The sequence below is a fragment of the Cetorhinus maximus genome, chromosome 26 (genome assembly GCF_964194155.1).
Source record: "Cetorhinus maximus chromosome 26, sCetMax3.hap1.1, whole genome shotgun sequence".
Taxonomy (NCBI): Eukaryota; Metazoa; Chordata; class Chondrichthyes; order Lamniformes; family Cetorhinidae; genus Cetorhinus; species Cetorhinus maximus.
Window position 1 is genome coordinate 4,557,277 of NC_135904.1, and position 20,049 is coordinate 4,577,325.

The window sequence follows — 20,049 nt, forward strand, 5'->3', positions numbered from 1 at the left end:
TGCCTCATCACCAGTCGCAGAGGAATATCCCCGGCGGCACCAGTTTGACATTTTCCATTTCTCACCTGAGCCAAACAGCGGCCTCTCTGAATGGGACTGTCAATTAGTACTAGGGGCCAGTACAGAAGGGAAACTTTCACTCCATCAGTCTGAACACAGACCCAGAACGTCTGTTGGATCTTGTGTGAAGCGAGGTTAAGGAGGGAGTCTTAGCTTCAGGAAAACAGACTCATAAAAATGTTTTTCTATATAAGGCTTTGAATTTTTTGTTTATATAAACAGTGAATTGGATAAACTGTTGGACACCAGTTACTGATTAATAACATATGATGGGGCTGTGCTCAATTTCTGGCCATTATTGTGGTTAGCTGACTAACCTTGGGCAAAAACCTATTCTGACCACCTTAGGTGGTGATAATGCAAACAAGACAATGTTTACAGTTTCACTATGCAGATTAAATTTCCATGAACAATTCAAGCAATTATCATTCCTCCTGGTTTCAATTTATGTGGTAATTCAACGTTTTAGGTCTATGCTGAGGCATCCTCATTGAGGGTATCAACATCCACAGTTTAATGGAAAACCCATTTCACAATAAAGTCTTTTTGAAAGGCCTGATCTTTAGAATAAGGCCTGATGAGTCTCTTCAAACAACTCCAGAATAACACGCTCGCTATAACTGCCCAAATTCATTGGGAAAAGGTATCAGCTGCCATTTATAGAATTGACCCCTTCCCCAAATCCAGACTGGCAGGAGCAAAGGCAAAAGGCATTTCACTGGAGGAAAATTGTTGAAATTAATTGGGATTAGTTGTGTGAACACCTGCCTATGAATATATATTTCCCATTGCAAAACCTCACCTGGGAACTAAATAACTTTTAGCTGTTGCTTTGCCTAAATCCTTTGAAGCTATATACACAACATGCATCTCTTTAGCAGCACCATAACACATGGTTCAAGATGGAGGCCAGCAGAAAAGTGTATGAGTGTTCCCCTTTCATTAGTATCTACTAAGAGCAGACTGTTACTGTTTGCAAGAGAGTTTAGAAATGGAGAAGAATTGGACTAAGAGCAAATTTAGCAATCAAAATGGCAACTGCAGTGCTCAGACTTTAAGACTGATGGCACTGGGGGTGAGGCAGCAGCTGACTTTAGCCCGTAGCATAGCAACATTTTTTTGAAACAAATTCATTTCACCAACAGACTATAGGTCAACTTTCAAGGTTGGATACAAAGGTTTTGGAAAGATGCAATGAAACAAAGTCATCTGGTTAGGCAACATATAGTGACTAGTAAAACAGTTATTTTCATAAATATCACAACAGTATGTTCTTCTTCATTAATGGAACTAGGTGAAGAGTCAAATTGCTCTACTTGCAATACACTTTTGGCCATGTAATAGTGGAGTTCTGTTCATCATGTTACACTATGGTGATGGCATCATGGAAGCCTAAGCCAAAAGGTATTGTGCACAGTCGCAGTCTGAACCTGCGTTCTTTGTCAAAACCTTTGTTTCTCATCCTGTAAACCGACTGTTGAGGAGCAAAAAACATTTTCATAATGAAACGCAAGAAACATTTAGCAAAGTGAGCGACCCTAATTTTATCTGAAAACAGCCAGGCAGGGGATACAGCTCCAATCTCCAACCCAGCCTCGGGAATGAATGCATTTGACTGCCCTTTTCCAAGCTGGCATGTGTTAAAGGGTCTTCACCTTCATGAAACAAAGGGTTTGGCAAAAGAAAGAAAGGCTTGCATTTGTATAGCACCTTTCCAGACTCAGGATGTCCCAAAGCCCTTTACAGCCAATAAGTACTTTCGAAATATAGCTGAAAGAAAGAGACATGCTAATAAATATTTAATACATATTTAATAAATAATAAATACATCTATCAATAAGAGACCACTTGCCAACCAATCAGCACTCTCTTTTCATGCAGTATAAATTGTTGTTCCCTTTACTATTGGTATTCTTGCAAACAGTCCTGACAAGTGCAAGATGAAAAGATTTGACAGTATGTCTCTTTTTTTCAGCAATACTCAGGTTCTGTGCTACCAAACGACTATTATTTTTGAAATGCAGGCACTATTGTAATGTGAGAAACACTGCAACCAATTTGCACACATCACATCATTGCATTGCTCGTGTGCATCAAGTTGGGGAATGATGATGGCATTTTTTTTGTTCCCACGTTCTCTAACTTATAGAATGGTTACAGCACAGAAGGAGGCTATTCAGCCCATCATGTCAAACAAGAAATTGCCAAATGCAGCATCACGAAGGTAATAGCTCATGAATCAATCTTGTTGCTCATGTGCACCCTTCAGAAAATCTGAAGACATTCCAAAAGTTACTTAAACTCTTAGTATCCATGCCATGGTAAAGGTCAGCTGACATTAAGGTCTTTGATGCAAATAATTCTATCAATGCATCTATGGACAGGTGAGTTGGGATCTCAATTTGCAGCATTTGTTTTGTAAAGAAATTGAAGGCTGCAAAATTCATATTCAAATTTCATTGCTGAGCTTTGGATGGATCTATCCAGAATAATTCAACTGAAACGGGAACTGAAGCACTACGCACAGGCTACCAGTGAACATCGATACCACAAAAACTGGAATATTTCAGTCTATTTAAAATATTATTGCTGGAATAGGATAAAATATCTTGCATCCATTTCTAAACTAGTTTCCATTTGATTTACTTCCATCTTAGATTCTGTAACCACAAACAACTTGCGAATACAATGGAGATAAATTGCCGACGTTAGGTTTTTCCAATCAAGATTTGATCTGTTGTTTAACCAGTGCTGGGATAGCCATTCTACTGCATCCCTAACCTCATTGCAGGATGTGCTTCCATCATTTTGGACCTGTTGTATGCAGCTGAATGCTGCTGTATCTTTAAACGTATTGGCGAGGATGACAAGGTCCTGTTGGATCAGCTCCTTGCATACGTGGAACTTATTTGTAAAATCCAACTGGGATTTGAACCTTTGGAACCTCAAATCACATCTTTGGTGCTTTGTCACCCTGAGCTATCCAGTTCCCAATGGCCCACACTCAGTTACAGGATGGCGAAGACATGTTGTAATGGACCTTCCAATTCTTCGTGGGAATAAAATTACTTATCATTTGTAATTGCCTTTAACCGGAACAATTCGTGAGATAACTCCCCCGCCATTTAGCATGAGAAAATTAATTCTTGGGTAGCCAATGCTTCTGCAAAATCCACTGGAGTAAATTGTGCCTTAACTGTGCAGCTCTTGATACAAAAAGATTCTCCAGTCCATCCAGTTTGTCCCACGTGGAAGCCACTGACTCCTGCTGTGATGGAATGCTTCTGCCATCAAAATAGGACAATCAGCTCACGTACCTGACTGGCTACAATTTACTCCAGATGTACTGTCCTCATTATCTTGCTGCACCTTCATCAACTTGTACAGAAGTGACGCCATAAATGAGATGACCACTAATACTGTACTGTGACTGGTAAAGCAGAAACAGCATTTGCCATGTCATTTGTCTGCTGACAGACTGAGCTGTTTTCTTCCCCTCACTACAGGCCAGCCCAAGTTGTTTTCATTTATTGCTCTTTCTGGTATCTTCTGCAGCCAATGAGGAGATATTGGGGTTGGGGGGAGGGGGTGCTGGGGGAAGGGGGAGAAAGAGCAGCACCAGAGCATTCGCCAATGCTGCAGAGTTGGCCTTGTGATGTGAATGGGGCCTTTCTATAGTAATAGGATCCTGGGGCAGTAATGCCTCTTAAAGTTGGATTGATGATATGAATAGGGCACAAATTGCTTGGAATGCACAATTAACTCATCTCTCACTTACACGTTAAGCCATGAGAAGAGTACAATGGTAAAACTTCAGTAAATATTTCTCATGAAAAGACTGCCCCTTTAAATCCATCCACAGATCAGCCTATTGAATCAAACATGATGTATTCTTAGACTCACCAGTCAAAACGGTCCCCTCTTTAAACAGAAATACACAAACACAAAATAATGATCGGCGTATTTACTTAATTTTCATTTTTATTTGCTAACGATCACTTTACTTCCTCCTGTCTTGCTCAATCTCCCACTCTATATTTGTAACACGGGAAGTGTTGAGAACTAAACCAGGAGTTTAGAAATTGGGGTCAGGGTCATCTCGCTTGTGGTCATCTGGGCCTATGTACAGCACATAATGCAAACGCCGTGCCTCAAGAATTCTCTGTTCTATGTATATTTTCAGTGTTTGTCGATTTATTAACCCATAAATCTTGTTGCTACGAACTTTGAAAAGAAAAGCCTGCTCTTCAATGGCAACACAGTTTTGCTTTGGGTAGTGGAAGCTGAGTCTTGTTTTTTAAAAAAAGGACAAGAGAATGTCAGTCTTTGCATGCTTTTCTTACAATTTTGTGATAGTTGCAGAGGGTATCCAGAGTTATGTCAGAAATTTTATGGGGTCCCTACGAGTATGCTAGTATTTGAAACCCAGGATTCCCCAGGAATATACTTGTCAATACTTTCAATGGGGCCCCCAATCCCTCTGGAAGACACTAACTGCCAAGTCAAAAACAAAAATACCTGGAAAAATTCAGCAGGTCTGACAGCATCTGCGGAGAGGAACGCAGCTAACGTTTTGAGTCCGTATGAATCTTCAACAGACTCACACAGACTCGAAACGTTAACTGTGTTCCTCTCTGCAGGTGCTGTCAGACCTGCTGAGTTTTTCCAGGTATTTTTGTTTTTGTTTTGGATTTCCAGCATCTGCAGTTTTTTGCTTTTAACTAACTGCCAAGTGTTGGACAGCACAGCAACAAACTGCAGTGCCTTGATGTTGAATGATAGTTGATTGTACTGCGCCACCATCTTGTGGCCAAGAGAGGAACTGACAATTTTTCACAGAAATTGAGGCTGGAACGTTTGAATGTCAACCCATTTGCAAGATAAATAACAGATGGGAGGCCATTCAGCCCCTCCCAGCTCCAGGAAGAACACAACATCGAACTGTTTCTTAAACAATATCTCTAGGCTCTTGCCCCATTACTCTGCTCACCCTGTGTAGAAGGACTGATGCCTGTTCACTCGTTTGAAACCGTTTATCTCTGTCATGGTTTAGTTTGAAATTATGTTCTGGGTTTACTGTTTCTAACACCATTTGCTGTTGCATATCTCTCAGTAAGATCACCTCCAAATTGCTTCCTTTCACAGTTTAAAAGCCCAAGTTTCTCCAAACTCAGTCCTCTGAAACTATCAACCCTCTATGCACTGGCTCCATGGTTGGAATGTCTCCTTGTGTCTTGGTGACTGGAACTAGATACTAAGTGTGGCCTACCCATGTTGCTGATGTGTTGAAGATATACTGCATTAACTGCACTCTATCCTGAAGCTGAAGCAATCATTATAATTGAAGGCGATCATTGTGCTGCAGCTGCATTTACAATACTGAACACGACACTACGGGCAGAATCATCCCATATTTGCACAAAGTGTTTTACCCACTGGCCACAATGGCGGGTTTTCACGCCATATTGTCCCAAACCTGCCACATTACTTATGCACTCCCGGGAAACACGCGGTTTCCATGGCAGGCGGGCCCTCATTCGCCCGCCCGCAATCACCTCGTCATCTCATCACGCCAGGCGCCATATTTAAAGTCCAACTGCGCACACACATCTCAGCGCTGCCAGCCTACGACTACTGCAGGGATGTCCACGTGAGGCAAAAAGCCTGCAGCCCCCAGGTTTAATGACGCATCACTGGAATGCCATCTGGTCACCATGGAGGCCCACCACGATGTCCTCTACACTTGCTCTGGCCACAGGCTGGGCAGCGGCATCACCAATGCAGCATGAGCGGCGGTGGCAGTGGTGATCAGTGCCAATGCTGCACAGAAGAGGTTGGCCATCCAATGCAGATAGAGGATGAATGATCTAATCCTTGCCGGCAGGGTAAGGCAACCATCTCATCGCTCTAAACTCACACACTCACGAGGCCATCACACATTCACTGGCATCTCACTCACTGCCAGCTCAAGGGACATCACCACCTACTCTCTCACACGCACCCTCACATCTCCATCTCACCTCATCTCCTCTGGAGACTGCCTCCTCAGCCCTCACCATCTTGAGGCTACTTGCACAGATCAACATGTGTCCCCACACACACCCTGGGATATCCCCCTTCCCCAGTACAGCCTTCTCCCTGCAGCCATTGAAAAGCCACCTACGTATGGCTGATCTGGTAGGTAGAGACCTACCCATGAGCCCTGGTAAAAGTGACGTGGTGCTGCCTGTGAAGCCTGGCGCTGATAACTGCGAGTGTTGTGCGAAGCAAGGTAGGCAAACAAGCCTTGAAGTCCCAAGCGAGGTGCAGCTCACCAGGTGCACGTCGCTTATGTCCAGTTGTGAAACACATTGCCGTGTTTTCCCGCTGACATGGGTGGGTGATCCAGCACAGGGGGAATGAGTCCAGTGGGTTAGGCTTATGCTGATGTATTACAATGAGGTTCCCCATGTCCGATGGTGGGAAATGAGGCCCTCCATCAACTGGTAGAGTGGACGATCGCAAACTGGTTTCATGGTGTCGTGAAACTGACTTTTGGCCTTCTCTCCGTATTGTCCGCTCATGCCACCGAGCATGCCCGATTCCGGCGGGCACAGAAAATCCTGGCCTACGTTTGGGAAGAATGCAGGTTAAATCCAAAGATAGTGATGGCCCAATCACTGAAGAGCCATCTTTCATTGGATTAGAAAGATTGCTAGGTTGGCTGTATAAAATAGTAATTGACTCACGTACCTATTTCACAACGTTCTCCTGTGAATCCAGCTGGGCATTCACAAACAAAACTGCCATCTCTCAGTGTACATGTTCCACTACCACAGATATTGTCTTGACATGGACCAGGAACAACTGTGGAAAAACCAGTAAAATCACAGAGTGATGCAGTTATTCAATGTTTGATGCAGGTAGCAACGAGGCACCTAAAGTACTAGGAATTAGTCCAATTAAAACACACCCATGACTAATTCCTTTGTTGTGTATGATTTAAACAGGTCATCCATAGTAATCTAATGAAGATGACTTAATTATTCCCTTGGCCCAAATTGGTAAGATCAATGACTCCTGAAGCATTAGAAAAAAAAATCCTTTTAAATTCATGCACATTTTAGAAAATTCTTCATTTGAATATTTATCATTTGCAGTCATTACAAAACATCTGTGCACTTTGCTTCAAATCCACCTTGCATGTTCGAGTTGTAGGGTTGGATCTACAGCTTGTTCCCTCTGGAATATAGATTACATAGGATTACATAGGATATACGGCACAGAAACAACCAGCCCAAACAGTCCATGCCAGAGTTTATGCTCCACTTAACCTTCCTCCCAACTTCTCACCATTGTAACTTTCTATTCTACACTCCCTCATATGTGTGTCTAGCTTCCCCTTAAATGCATCTATACTATTTGCTTCAACCATTACCTGTGAAAGCGAGTTCCCCATTCTCATCACTCAAAGAAGTTTCTTCTGAATTCCCTATTGGATTTCTTGTTGACTATCTTGTACCTTATATCAGTGGCCTCCAGTTGTGCTCTTCCCCACAAGTCAGAACATTCTTCTGTATCCACTTGATCAAAACCTTTCATAATTTTAAAGACCTTTGTTAGCTCACCCCTCAGCCTTCTTTTCTCAACAGAAAAGACCCCAGCCTGTACCTCCTTTCCTGATATGTATACTCACCCATTCCTGGTACTATCCTTGCAAATCTTGTCTGCACCCTCTTCAGTGCCTCTATCCCTTTTAGAATACACTGGGCAGCACTGCACACAATACTCTGGCTGGTTTAACCAAGGTCCAGGTATTGGACCAATGACAGGATTGACTCACAAATACACACTGAGATGTACTCCCTCACTGATTTTGCAAAAGCTCACATTAAATCCCTTTTCCTGCTTTTTATTGCCAGTTTTTTTTTAATATTAAACAAAGCCAAATGGAGAAATTTAGCACAACTGGCTTGGGCGTTGGCAAGGAAGCTGGTTAGAAAATATACACCATGTCAATTCTTAAAATTCATGCTCAGGATGTTGGCATCTCTGGCAAGATTTGTTGCCCATGCAGTTGCCCTGAGGAAGTGATGGTACAACTGAAAGGCTTGCTCCACCACTTCAGGAAGCAGCTCAGGATCAACCACATTGGCGTGTGACTGAATTCACATTTAGCGCTGGATTTAATGCTGCCGTTGTGGCAGGAGACATGGCCGCCAGGCTCAGTTAATCATGGGAGAGGCCCCACGTCAGTCTCTCTGTAGCAGGAAAACCTCTCGTGATTAAATGGAGGTGGGAAGGAGCCCGGGGGGGTGGGGGTGGGGGTGGGGGTAACTCGTCCACTCATGGTGGGTTGTCAATTAGGCTCATTATTGGGCCAATTGACACTGATTATCCCTGAAACTTAGTGGTGGCTCAGGGATTACATATGATTGGCACAGCTTTCCCGTTCCTCCAGAGGGCCACCAGGCAAATCCAACTGCATGTAGTGCCCGATCAGCACCTGACATCCGACCCACATCTGGCTCTCATTCACCTGTGGTCTGGGTCCCGCAGTGACCTTAGGCCTCTCCCTGGATGCAGTACAGGCAGCAGCCATTGCTCCTGGTGCTGTTACCTGTAATGGAGAGCTGCTGGCCCCTGCTTGGCAGTCAGCACTCAGCGGGTGGGATTTCCACTTCCGGGGTCCTGACAGACACTTCCTCTGGTCAGGCCTCCCCCTCAGAAGCGATATGGGTTTCTCAATGGGTCTCCAACCAGAGAACAGAATGGGCACCAATTCCATGAATCTAGCCCATAAACTAGGTTGGGTAAGGGTGGCTGGGCCTAACGGACATTAGTGAACCAGTTACGTTTTTAACAGCATTCTGACAATGTCACTTTTACTGACACCACTTTTTTATTTCCACATTTTAAAAAAAACTGAATTAAAATGTTAAAATTTGTGGGATTTCACCTCACTCTCTCTTTAGTCCAGTAACCAAATCATTATTGCCTGATTCACACTAAATTTAGTGAAAAAAAACAGATAATTAGACTCCTTGGGGGTAAAGTGGGTGTGTGGAGGAATGACATTAGACACTGAATTATCTTTAGTGATATAGGCTTAGATTTCATCACTGCACGATAGTGTAACGATTTCGGGTAAACATTGGCACAATTTTGAACACTTCACCTTTTCACATATTCCTAAAGATATTTCAGTGTTTAAGGGATTCCTCCGTGCCCCCCTTACCCCCAAAAATGTAGTGCTCGATCTCTAGTTAATTAACCTCTCAAGGGCAGTAAGGGATGGGCAATAAATGCTGGCCTAGCCAGCGACGCCCACATCCCGTGAAAGAATAAAAAAAAGTTTCAATATATGTCAGGGCAGACCTGGGTGGGTTAAGATACTGTCCCTTTCACCTGTCGGGTCTGACTCTGATGCGATGAAGGTCTGTTTTTTTGCCTAGTTGCAAGGGGTCAACAAGGAGAAAAATTTCAAGGAGCAGAAAGGAGTGCATTTTCCTTTTTGTTCTTTGTTTTCCCTTCAGTCACCCTGGACCATAAATGCATATTAGGAACATTGGAACAGGAGAAGGCCATTCAGCCCATTGAGCCTGCTCCGCCATTCAATGTGATCATGGCTGATCGAACACTACAATACCTTTTACCCACACCATCCCCATAACCCTTTATGTTATTATTAATTAGAAATCTATCACTCTCTACCTTAAACATACTTAATGACTGAGCTTCCCAAGCCCTCTGGGGTAGAGAATTCCAAAGGTTCACAACCCTCTGAGTAAAGAAATTTCTCCTAATCTCGGTCCTAAGTGGCTTCTCCCTTATTTTGAAATTGTGTCCCCTGGTTCTAGACACCCCAACCAGCAGAAACATCTTACCTGCATCTACCCTGTCTATTTCTTTGAGTATTTTGTAGGTTTCAATGAGATTACTTCTCATTCTTCGAAACTCTAGAGAATAAAGGCCCAGTTTGCCCAATCTCTCTTCACAAGACAGTCCTGCCATCCTGGGAACAAGTCTGGTGAACCTTCATTGCACTCCCTCTATGTAATAATATCCTTTCTGAGGTAAGGTGACCAAAACTGCACACAGTGCTTCAGGTGCAGTCTAATCAATCTTCCATAATATTGAAGCAAGACTTCATTACTCCTGTACTCAAATCCTCTTGCGATACAGGCTAACATTACATTAGCCTTCCTAATTGCTTGCTGCACCTGCATGTTAGCCTTCAGTGACTTATAGACAAGGAAACCCAGGTCCCTTTGTACGTCTACACTTTCTAATCTCTTATCATTTAGCAAATACTCTGCACATCTGTTCCTTCTACAAAAGTGGATAACCTCACATTTTTCCACATTATATTCCATCTGCCATGTTCTTGCCCACTCACTAAGTCTGTCCAAATCTTCCTGCAGCTGCTTTACATCGTATTAGAGGATATAGGGCATCGAGGTCATGTAATCTCATTAAGTAGCCCAGAATAAAGACGCACCATAAATATTTTTGGTGACTAAACATCTGATTCCTTATTACAATAACTTGGGCTGAATTTTCGAGGCCCCTGAAGACAGGAGCGGAAGTGAGTGTGTGGGTGGGGGTCGGGTGGGGGAGCTGAAAATAATGGCGCTGGGCAGCATGTCAGTTGGCAATAATGAGCAGTGTGGGGGAGGGTGGGACAGGGATCCTGCTCTCCCTCCAATTCAGATAGTTAAAAAGTTCAATAAGAGCTTTAAAAGAGTTGGACTTCTGGTTTTTAAAGGGGTGGTCAGGTCATCAGCACCTTCAAAAGCAATTGATCTGAAAGGAAGCAGGAGCAGAATTGTGAGCCTGTCTTAGCTGTCCCTGGGCATCACCCTGGCTCCATAAGAGGGCCAGTGCAGCAGAGGAGTAAGGGGGAGTGTCCTTGATGCTGCAGAGTTGGCATGGAGAGTGAGCACTCAGTGCCCAAGCTTTGAACAGGCACAGCAGCCACTGACAAGACGGGGGCAGTAGAGAGGGAAAACAGTCTCCCTATCAACTAAGGGCTCAACCTCATGAAAATCTGAACGTCAGTCAGTTTCCCACTGGAGGTGGGTTTCTGACCCAAAATACAGACGCTGCTTCTGTTTCCCAATTCTATGGCGAAAATTTAGCATCTAATTCCAATGAATGCCTACCAGGAGACCTTACTTGGCCCAATCTGAATAAGCTTTCTTTCTGAATGTCAGTACTTTTGCTGGGGCACTAATCAGACAGATTGTTAGGTAATGACAGGATGCCCCCTTGTCAGACGAGAAAGGTAACCACACTTAATAATAAACACATCTCTCTCTCCCCCCGCCCTTGGGTTGAGCAATAGGCAAAGTGAGGATAACTGAAAACATACGCTGTATTTTAACAGATATTAGAGAATAACAATTAAACTCTGACTCGCCGACTGACCTGGAGGTGGATTTGTTTACAGCAATCAGGTTTTGTGGCTTCAAAAGCTCAAGCTACTTTAAACATTTGTCCATTTGAGTACAGAATAGCACATTACAAGGTATAAGGCTCCGGTCATTGTAAAACAACATTTCATCTGACTTACCATGAGCACTGCCACGGGTGGTCCGCTAGTAAGTGATAAATTATACAATCCCAGTGGCTTTTGGCCCAGTTTTCCATTATGCTGCTGGAACACCACTTAATACAGAACCTACTCCAAGTGAGGAAGATAATTTGAATCAAAACATTTAGTACCTTCTGCCATCACCGGTTCAGCCACAATTGTCACAACTTCTGGCGAGATTTGAGGTGGAACAGTTGTAAGTGCTATTGGGGCAGCAGGAGTAACCTTTAGCACCCCTACTCTCTTGGGCACAATTGACATTTCTGTTCTGCTGGATGTTGCACTGTCTATGGACACTGAAGAAACCTCATCACCTTCACGTTCAGCTTCCTCAGGTATTTTGGTTTCCACCCAGGTTATCTCAAGATCTGTTGGTCCAGTGCTTACTACCACATCAGGTAATGGAACATCTCCAGAAACATTCAGAGTTAGAGGTAAAAGTGTCACAGGAAGTTCGCCACTAACTTCAGGAGCACCAGACAGTACTTTACTAATTTGATGCACTCCTGAAAGATCTCCGCTAACTTCATGAACTCCTGAAGGTTCTTCAGTAACTTCTGCAACACCCGAAGGTTCTCCACTACCTTCAGGAATGCCAGAAGTTTCCTTACTTATGTCAATAATTCTGGAAGTCACACTAACAATTTGGGGAACTCCAGAAGGTTCTCCACTACTGTCATATGGTTTTCCAATGGCTTCCAAATCCCCACTAGAAATTGGAATCCCTGAAATTTGTTCTTCAATGGGTCCTTCACCTGCTTCTACAAAAATAGACGGAATTGATGGATATTCTTTATCTTCGGGAGTAATCAGGATTACCTGTATTTTAGTTGGTTCTGCACTGATTTTTGGTATGCCAGGCTCTCCACTAACAAGAGGTTCTCCAGAAGGTTCTCCGCTAACAAGAGGTTCTCCAGAAGGTTCTCCGCTAACAACAGGTTCTCCAGAAGGTTCCCCAATAACAAGAGGTTCTCCAGAAGGTTCTCCACTAACAAGAGGTTCTCCAGAAGGTTCTCCAATAACAAGAGGTTCTCCAGAAAGTTCTCCACTAACAAGAGGTTCTCCCGAAGGTTCTCCACTAACAAGAGGTTCTTCAGAAGGTTCTCCACTAACAAGAGGTTCTCCAGAATGTTCTGCAATAACAAAAGGTTCTCCAGAAGGTTCTCCACTAATAACAGGCTCTCCAGAAGGTTCTCCACTAGGAAAAGGTTCTCCTGAAGGTTCTCCACTAACAAGGGGTTCTCCAGAAGGTTCTCCACTAACAAGAGGTTCTCCAGAAGGTTCTCCAATAACAAAAGGTTCTCCAGAAGGTTCTCCACTAACAAGGTACTCTCCAGAAGGTTCTCCACTAATAACAGGTTCTCCAGAAGGTTCTCCACTAATAACAGGTTCTCCAGAAGGTTCTCCACTAACATGAGGTTCTCCAGAAGCTTCTCCAATAACAAAAGGTTCTCCAGAAGGTTCTCCACTAACAAGGGGTTCTCCAGAAGGTTCTCCACTCACAACAGGTTCTCCAGAAGGTTCTCCACTAACAAAAGGTTCTCCAGAAGATTCTCCACTACCAAGAGGCTCTCTAGAAGGTTCTCCAATTACAAAAGGTTCTCCAGAAGGTTCTCCACTAACAAGGGGCTCTCCAGAAGGTTCTCCACTAATAACAGGTTCTCCAGAAGGTTCTCCACTAACAAAAGGTTCTCCAGAAGGTTCTCCACTAATAACAGGTTCTCCAGAAGGTTCTCCACTAACAAAAGGTTCTCCACTAATAATAAGTTCTCCAGAAGGTTCTCCGCTAACAAGGGGTTCTCCAGAAGGTTCTCCACTAACAAGGGGTTCTCCAGAAGGTTCTCCACTAATAACAGGTTCTCCAGAAGGTTCTCCAATAACAAAAGGTTCTCCACTAATAATAGGTTCTCCAGAAGGTTCTCCACTAACAAGGGGTTCTCCAGAAGGTTCTCCACTAATAACAGGCTCTCCTGAAGGTTCTCCACTGATAATAGGTTCTCCAGAAGGTTCTCCACTGATAATAGGTTCTCCAGAAGGTTCTCCACTAACAACAGGTTCTCCAGAAGGTTCTCCACTGATAAAATCTTCTCCTGAAGGTTCTCCACTAACAACAGGTTCTCCAGAAGGTTCTCCACTGATAAAATCTTCTCCTGAAGGTTCTCCACTAACAACAGGTTCTCCAGAAGGTTCTCCACTGATAAAATCTTCTCCTGAAGGTTCTCCACTAACAACAGGTTCTCCAGAAGGTTCTCCACTAACAACAGGTTCTCCAGAAGGTTCTCCACTAACAACGGGTTCTCCAGAAGGTTCTCCACTAACAACGGGTTCTCCAGAAGGTTCTCCACTAACAACGGGTTCTCCAGAAGGTTCTCCACTAACAACGGGTTCTCCAGAAGGTTCTCCACTAACAACGGGTTCTCCAGAAGGTTCTCCACTAACAACGGGTTCTCCAGAAGGTTCTCCACTAACAACGGGTTCTCCAGAAGGTTCTCCACTTCTATCAATTTCTGGCAGAGATGTTACATCAGCAAACCCTGGGAGAAAATGCAAACAACTTTTTTAATTAATTCAGGGAAAATTACATGAAGCTTACACTACACATAGAACACCGGAGTCTCCTACATTTCAAAATACACCAGATTGTTCACCTCTGAAACTGTGCATCCTCGTTCTTAATTTCTTTGACAAAGTAATTTTTTCAAAATAAAATCTTCTTGAAGCTACTGCGCATGCTGTCCATTCCACCACTTTCCCTGGACATGGACTTCAACTTTGCACTCTCAATGGATATTCATGCGCATCAACCATTCAGCTGATTGCATTTGTTAAAAGAAAACATGGAATAGAGTGTGTCTAATTGTTCTGAATCATCAAACCAAAGATATGTCTGAGTGGGTATTTACAACATAAAACCACTGACAGGATTTCGCAAAATTGTGATGCTCCCCTCCCTGACAGACCTGCCAATACAGAATCACAGAATCCTAACGGCACAGGAGACTGCCATTCAGCCCATCACGTCTGCACCGGCTCCCCTAATGAGCATTATGGCTTAGTGCCATTGCCCTGCCTTTTCCTCATACCCCTGCATGTTGTTTCTATTCAAATAATCATCTAATGCCCGGGTCTTAGAAGCTAAGTGGGAAATGGCTGAGAGTGAATCCACCCCCATGATAGACAGTGAAGGCATTGACTTTTGGAGTCAATTGAAGATATTGGCATTCTATAAAGCGGACAGTCTATTGTGCTGAATGATACGAAAAAAGTTGAAGGCCGATTTCATTACCTACCCTACCCCTCTTATCATTCCGTAAGCTCATTAATGAAGAATTGTCTCTTAGACAAGAGAACAGAAGGCTCTCTATCTTAATGTAGTAGAAATCAGCCACTTCAGGGATAGGATTGGAAATATATAAATCAAAGAGACCATTGAGACAAGGGTCGGTTCCTCTAATATACAGCATTAGTTTGTAATACTCAATCAATAGTAGCTTCTTGCTTATTACTTCCAAATAATTAAATCTAGTGCTCACCAGGCTCTGTTGTGGGTGTTACTGTCACAAACAATTTCTCAGCCTCTTCAGTTGTGAGAGATTTATCTGGGATGGCTTCAATGGTAGGCTCAGAAACCAGGGATACTGTAGTCCATTCAGGTGGCAATAGGTCTACCTTTGGTGCCACGTGGGTTGCAATAGTTTCATCAATCAAACCAAATGTAATAGTGGGCTGCCCTGTGGTCTCCACAACAAAGGTCTCAGTCCTGCCCTGTTCAGCTTCCTCTGGGCTCACTGTCTTTCCTACATGAAGCTCAACATCAGCAGTTGGTGAGACTCTGTCCACTAGGATCACAGGTACTGTCAGTTTCTCAACCTCTGGCTCTCCAGTGACCACAGGAACAATGGCTTCTAAAAAAAAGGTAAAAAAAAGATAATTAATACTAAGAATACTTTTTATTCTTTCACTGTGGTGGGCATCACTTGCAAGGATAGCGTTTATTTCCCATCCCTAATTGCCCTCAAGGTGGTGGTGAGCTGCCTTCTTGAACTGCTCCAGTCCATGTGGTGTAGGTACACCCACAGTGCTGTTAGGGAGGGAGCTCCAGGATTTTGATCCAGCGTCAGTGAAGGACAGTCAGGATGGTGTTTGGCTTGGAGGGGAACTTTGAGGCGGTGGTGTTCCCATGTGGCTGCTGCCCTGGCCCTTCTAAGTGTTAGAGGTTGTGGGTTTGGAAAGTGCTGTCGAAGGAGTCTCAGTGATTTGGTGCAGTGCATCTTGTATATGGTACACACTGCTTCCACTGTGCATCAGTGGTGGAGGGAGTGATTGTTTAAGGCAGTGGATGTGGTGCCAGTCAAGCGGGATACTCTGTCCTGGATGGTGTCGAGCTTCTTGAGTGTTGTTGGAGCTGCACTCATCCAGGCAAGTGGAGAGTGTTCCATCACAAAGTGCATTTAATGTTACTGTGAAAAGTACCCCCTGGGAGTTTGTCAGTTAGCACCATGTCCCTATCACTTTCCAAGAAAACGTTTGATATCATGGTGGAGAAATTCAATGGGTTTTTCCCAATCCCATACTGCAACTGCAGTGAAATTGTGGAAAAGGCTGCTTAAAGCATTTTTCCACCAAAATTATATGTGGAGATTGGGAGAAACCTAACAGAAATTCCTGGTGCATTTATTTAAAATCACAAACTTTAGCTGAATACTACTCCCTAATTTACTTCCCTCTGGCGTGCTTTTTTCAACCCTAAGGTGTCCTACACAATAGGTCTTGACCTTTCACTTGGGCTTTATAATTTAGAATAAAACTGGCTTACATGATGCCCCCCTCAACTTTCTCATTTAAAGAAAAATACCAAAAGCTACATTTTATTATTACTGCACCTATTTAATGGCGTTAGAGTGAGGATCTATTCTTGGCCCTCTCTTATTTCTCATTTACATGCTGCTTCTTGGCAGCATCTTCTAATAACACAGCATCAGTTTTCACACGGACGCTGATGACACCCAGTTTTACCTCATGGCCACCTCTCTCCAAACATCCACCATCTCTCAATTGTCAGGTTGCTTGTCTGATATTCAATACTGGACAAGCAGAAATCTCCTTCAACTGGGAAGACCACAGTCATTGTGGAGGGATTTAACGGGGCCTGGAAGAGCGGGAAACATGGCAGGCAGGGTGATTTAATTAGACGGGAGAGGAAATTTTGGGGTTTCCTGACGGCGGGTTCAAAGTGAGAGATGAACTCAGTGGCGTGATTGTGGTAGGTCACGCCTCATGCTGTCCTGTGGCAGGTTCCTACTTGTAATACATTTGCTTGCCATGAATACTCATTATAATAAAACTTTTTGTAATTATGTCCGACCTTCAAGATAAATTCAGCCGTGTAGGAGAATCTCATGACACCTGGTTCACGTTCATTTGTAGGGAGTGTGCAACAGTCAGCTTTGTGCAGTTATGTCTGAGGTTAGTGGCTTTACTTGTTGAACTCTGCAACACGAGGGAGGGCAGCAGGAGAATGACGGCTTGCATAGGGGCTGGCAAGGGTGAGTCAGTGGTGAGGGGGAGGGTGGGGAGTGAGGTCAGGGGCCTGGAGGAGTGGAAGAGGGATTCAAATGTGGACAGAGGGTGGGGTTGGGGTCATGGAGGAGTGAAGTGGGGAGAATCTGGCATCTTTGGGGTGGTGGCAACAGTCAGTCAAGGTAAGAAAATGAGGAGCCTAAAAGGTGGTGTTATTGCTGTCCACATGTGGGTCCATCTCAGGGTGCTGGTTAGCAGAGTCTTAAGGGCTTTGAGTTCACCTACAACATTTCAATTATCCCCGCTGAGAGTGATCTCGGACAATGTCCTTTACAATGGGAGGGGGGCCATCTGAGCCTGTAAGTTCAGCCATGTCCTATAGAGTGGCGAGTACAACACTGGACACTAACATGAACATTCAATAAAGAGTGAATGCAAAAACACAACATTGTTTCTTCCACAATGAAGAAATGTCCCTTAACTTCCCTGTAACCATCAATGTGTGCCAACCATCAGGCATGCCAGCACAGTTGGTCTCTGGCTAGCCTCAACAAATAATGACAATCACCAATAAAGGGAAGCCAATGTGATGAAAACATTTACAAGTGAAATTTAAAATGGGAAAACACCCGTGCCATCTTTGTCCTCTCAATAATTTTTATGCTAACGGTAATAGAGTTGGGCAGGAAAGTTGTGGGCATGATGAAGAACCTCCCTGTTTCTCCAGGAGGCTCTTTTTTAGCTCGCCCGTACCTGTTGCATTGTTGGCTAATGGCGTGTTTCACCACTTCTCCCACCGTGTGATCATAGTGTCTCCTGTGCACGCCACCGGGACTTTCAATTTTAATTGTAATCGCATGGGAACCAGCAAAAGGCAAGAGAGAGGAAGTAGCACTCAATTCCTGTTCCGCTGCCTGGAACAGCATGCTATGATTAAAGTTCTGCCCCCGCCACACCATTGCTGCAATTCTTCATTTTCCACAGTAATCACCCTTATAGATTCTTTGGGCTTGATTTTCAATTGCGCATGGAGGAGCGGGAGGGAGAGTGAGGTGGCAAGGTTGGGTGCGGGTGCACTTTGAAATAGCACTCCTGGATGGTGTGCCAATCTTGTGAAATCTCTGGAATGCACTATATCAAAGTGAGTGTGGTGGTTTGTGGTGGGGGGGGGTGCAAAGAGGGGTAGAAGAGCTGCCAACCCCTCGCCTCCAATTAACGGCCTGATAAGCTCCTGGAAGAGCTGGCTAACAGGCTGGGGAGGGCATGGAAGCCAGGAAAAGTGAACAGTCCGGTCATGTTAAGTGTTCAGCTGTTGGGAGCAATGTGGGGGAGTCATTATGTGGCGTAGGAATAAAAGCAATGAAAAAATAAGGTGATTCAAACAGAGGGCATCAAGTACCTTCTGATTGACTGTTTGGCCACTTGTTTGCACCTCAAGGCTGACGGCCCTCTGATCTCCTACTTACTCTATTCTGCAAGCCCTGTCATGTCTACCATCTGCCTTGGAGCATTGCAATCTAGAACCAATTCCCACCTCCATGCCATGCCCAGTGCCACTAATTGGGCATCGACCTTGACTCCTGTCCAAGTAATGGTTTTCCATTTGAAAATAGCGTTGCGTCAGTGGCACAGTGTTGGGCTTGAAAATGATCTGTGTGTTGGGTCCCTGACCAGGATTGAAAATCAAGTCCTCTGGATCATACTGCCACTTTTATATCCAAGGGCTGCTTTATTTTGTGGAATCATATTCATGAGGAAATGGGTTCAAACTATTGGAAGTAATTTTATGTTGGACCATTAAGGAGAGCAGTGAGGGGAAACTTTCAATTAGTCCGGGAGAGATCCAAATGTACAAACCCTTTGCATTGCCTCACCAGTTTTGTATTGGGGGAATCTCAAAAAATAAAAGGAAAAGATATTATTTCTTGCTCACCTCTAAAGCAATAGACGTCATGGCGTGACTCAGGATTAGGGTATCCAGTCTGATCTGAGTTCAGGTACACTGTTCTCACTCCAGCTCGCCCACTGCCACAGTATGGTCTGGGATTTTGGATTGGGTATCTAACGCTGCCATCTGATAGCCAGCCTGCTCGACACTTGTCCATGCCCTGTTTCCAGGCTGCATGCAGTTGGCCAGTTGTGGCTATCTTAGCGTTGTGGCTTAGGCAATAGTCAACTGCTTCATCATAGGTAAACTTATCTGCCACAGTTGCATGGAATACCTTCCCTGTAAGAGTACAGAAATAAGCACAATGAAGCCAGCTTAGTAATATCATATTTTACAAGGAATGCATGGACACTTCTTCTAGTCTTTGAAAATTGTTACACATTTATGGATAGCAGGCATAAAGATTTCAGTGCCATTTTTCAATGTAGAATTGTGGAAAATTATGATATCGTCCCTTTTTAATATCATTAACTATGGTTTCCTACCAACTTATTTACAATTTATTTCATTCATATCTTCATAGAGAATATTTTAAATTTTGGTGCTTTGTAATAGTATGGTAGGCAACTTATCCTGCCTATCTATTGTTAAATGACCCCGTTGTACATTTTAAATATCCAGGTTCCAATTCTCTGCCAACCATTGCACAGCTCCAACATTCTGCCCTCCAAGACAAGATTACAATTATCAGTTCCCTCAGTTGTGAGAAACACAACTTAACCCTTTGTCATTTCAATTCATCACCTTGCTCTCATGCTCACATTTCTGTCCTCAGTCTGCTGCAATGGTCCAGTGAAGCCCAACACAAGCTGGCAGAACAGCACCTCATCTTCCGATTAGACACTTAACAGCCTTCCGGACTTAACATCGAGTTCAACAATTTCAGATCATGAGCTCTGTCCTCCATTTTGTATTTTTCTCTCCTCACCACTGCCAGTCTGTATCT

The 20,049-nt window shown here is 43.8% G+C and overlaps 1 protein-coding gene across 1 annotated transcript in view; it reads right to left on the bottom strand.

Moving 5' to 3' along the window:
- Positions 1-20,049, bottom strand: part of LOC144668233 (brevican core protein-like) — a 51,220-nt gene that overhangs the window by 17,784 nt on the left and 13,387 nt on the right. Inside the window, exon 6 of the mRNA XM_078530009.1 lies at positions 6,793-6,906. Within this exon, the coding sequence (XP_078386135.1) occupies positions 6,793-6,906 (114 nt within the window). The remainder of the gene's footprint in view (positions 1-6,792; positions 6,907-20,049) is intronic.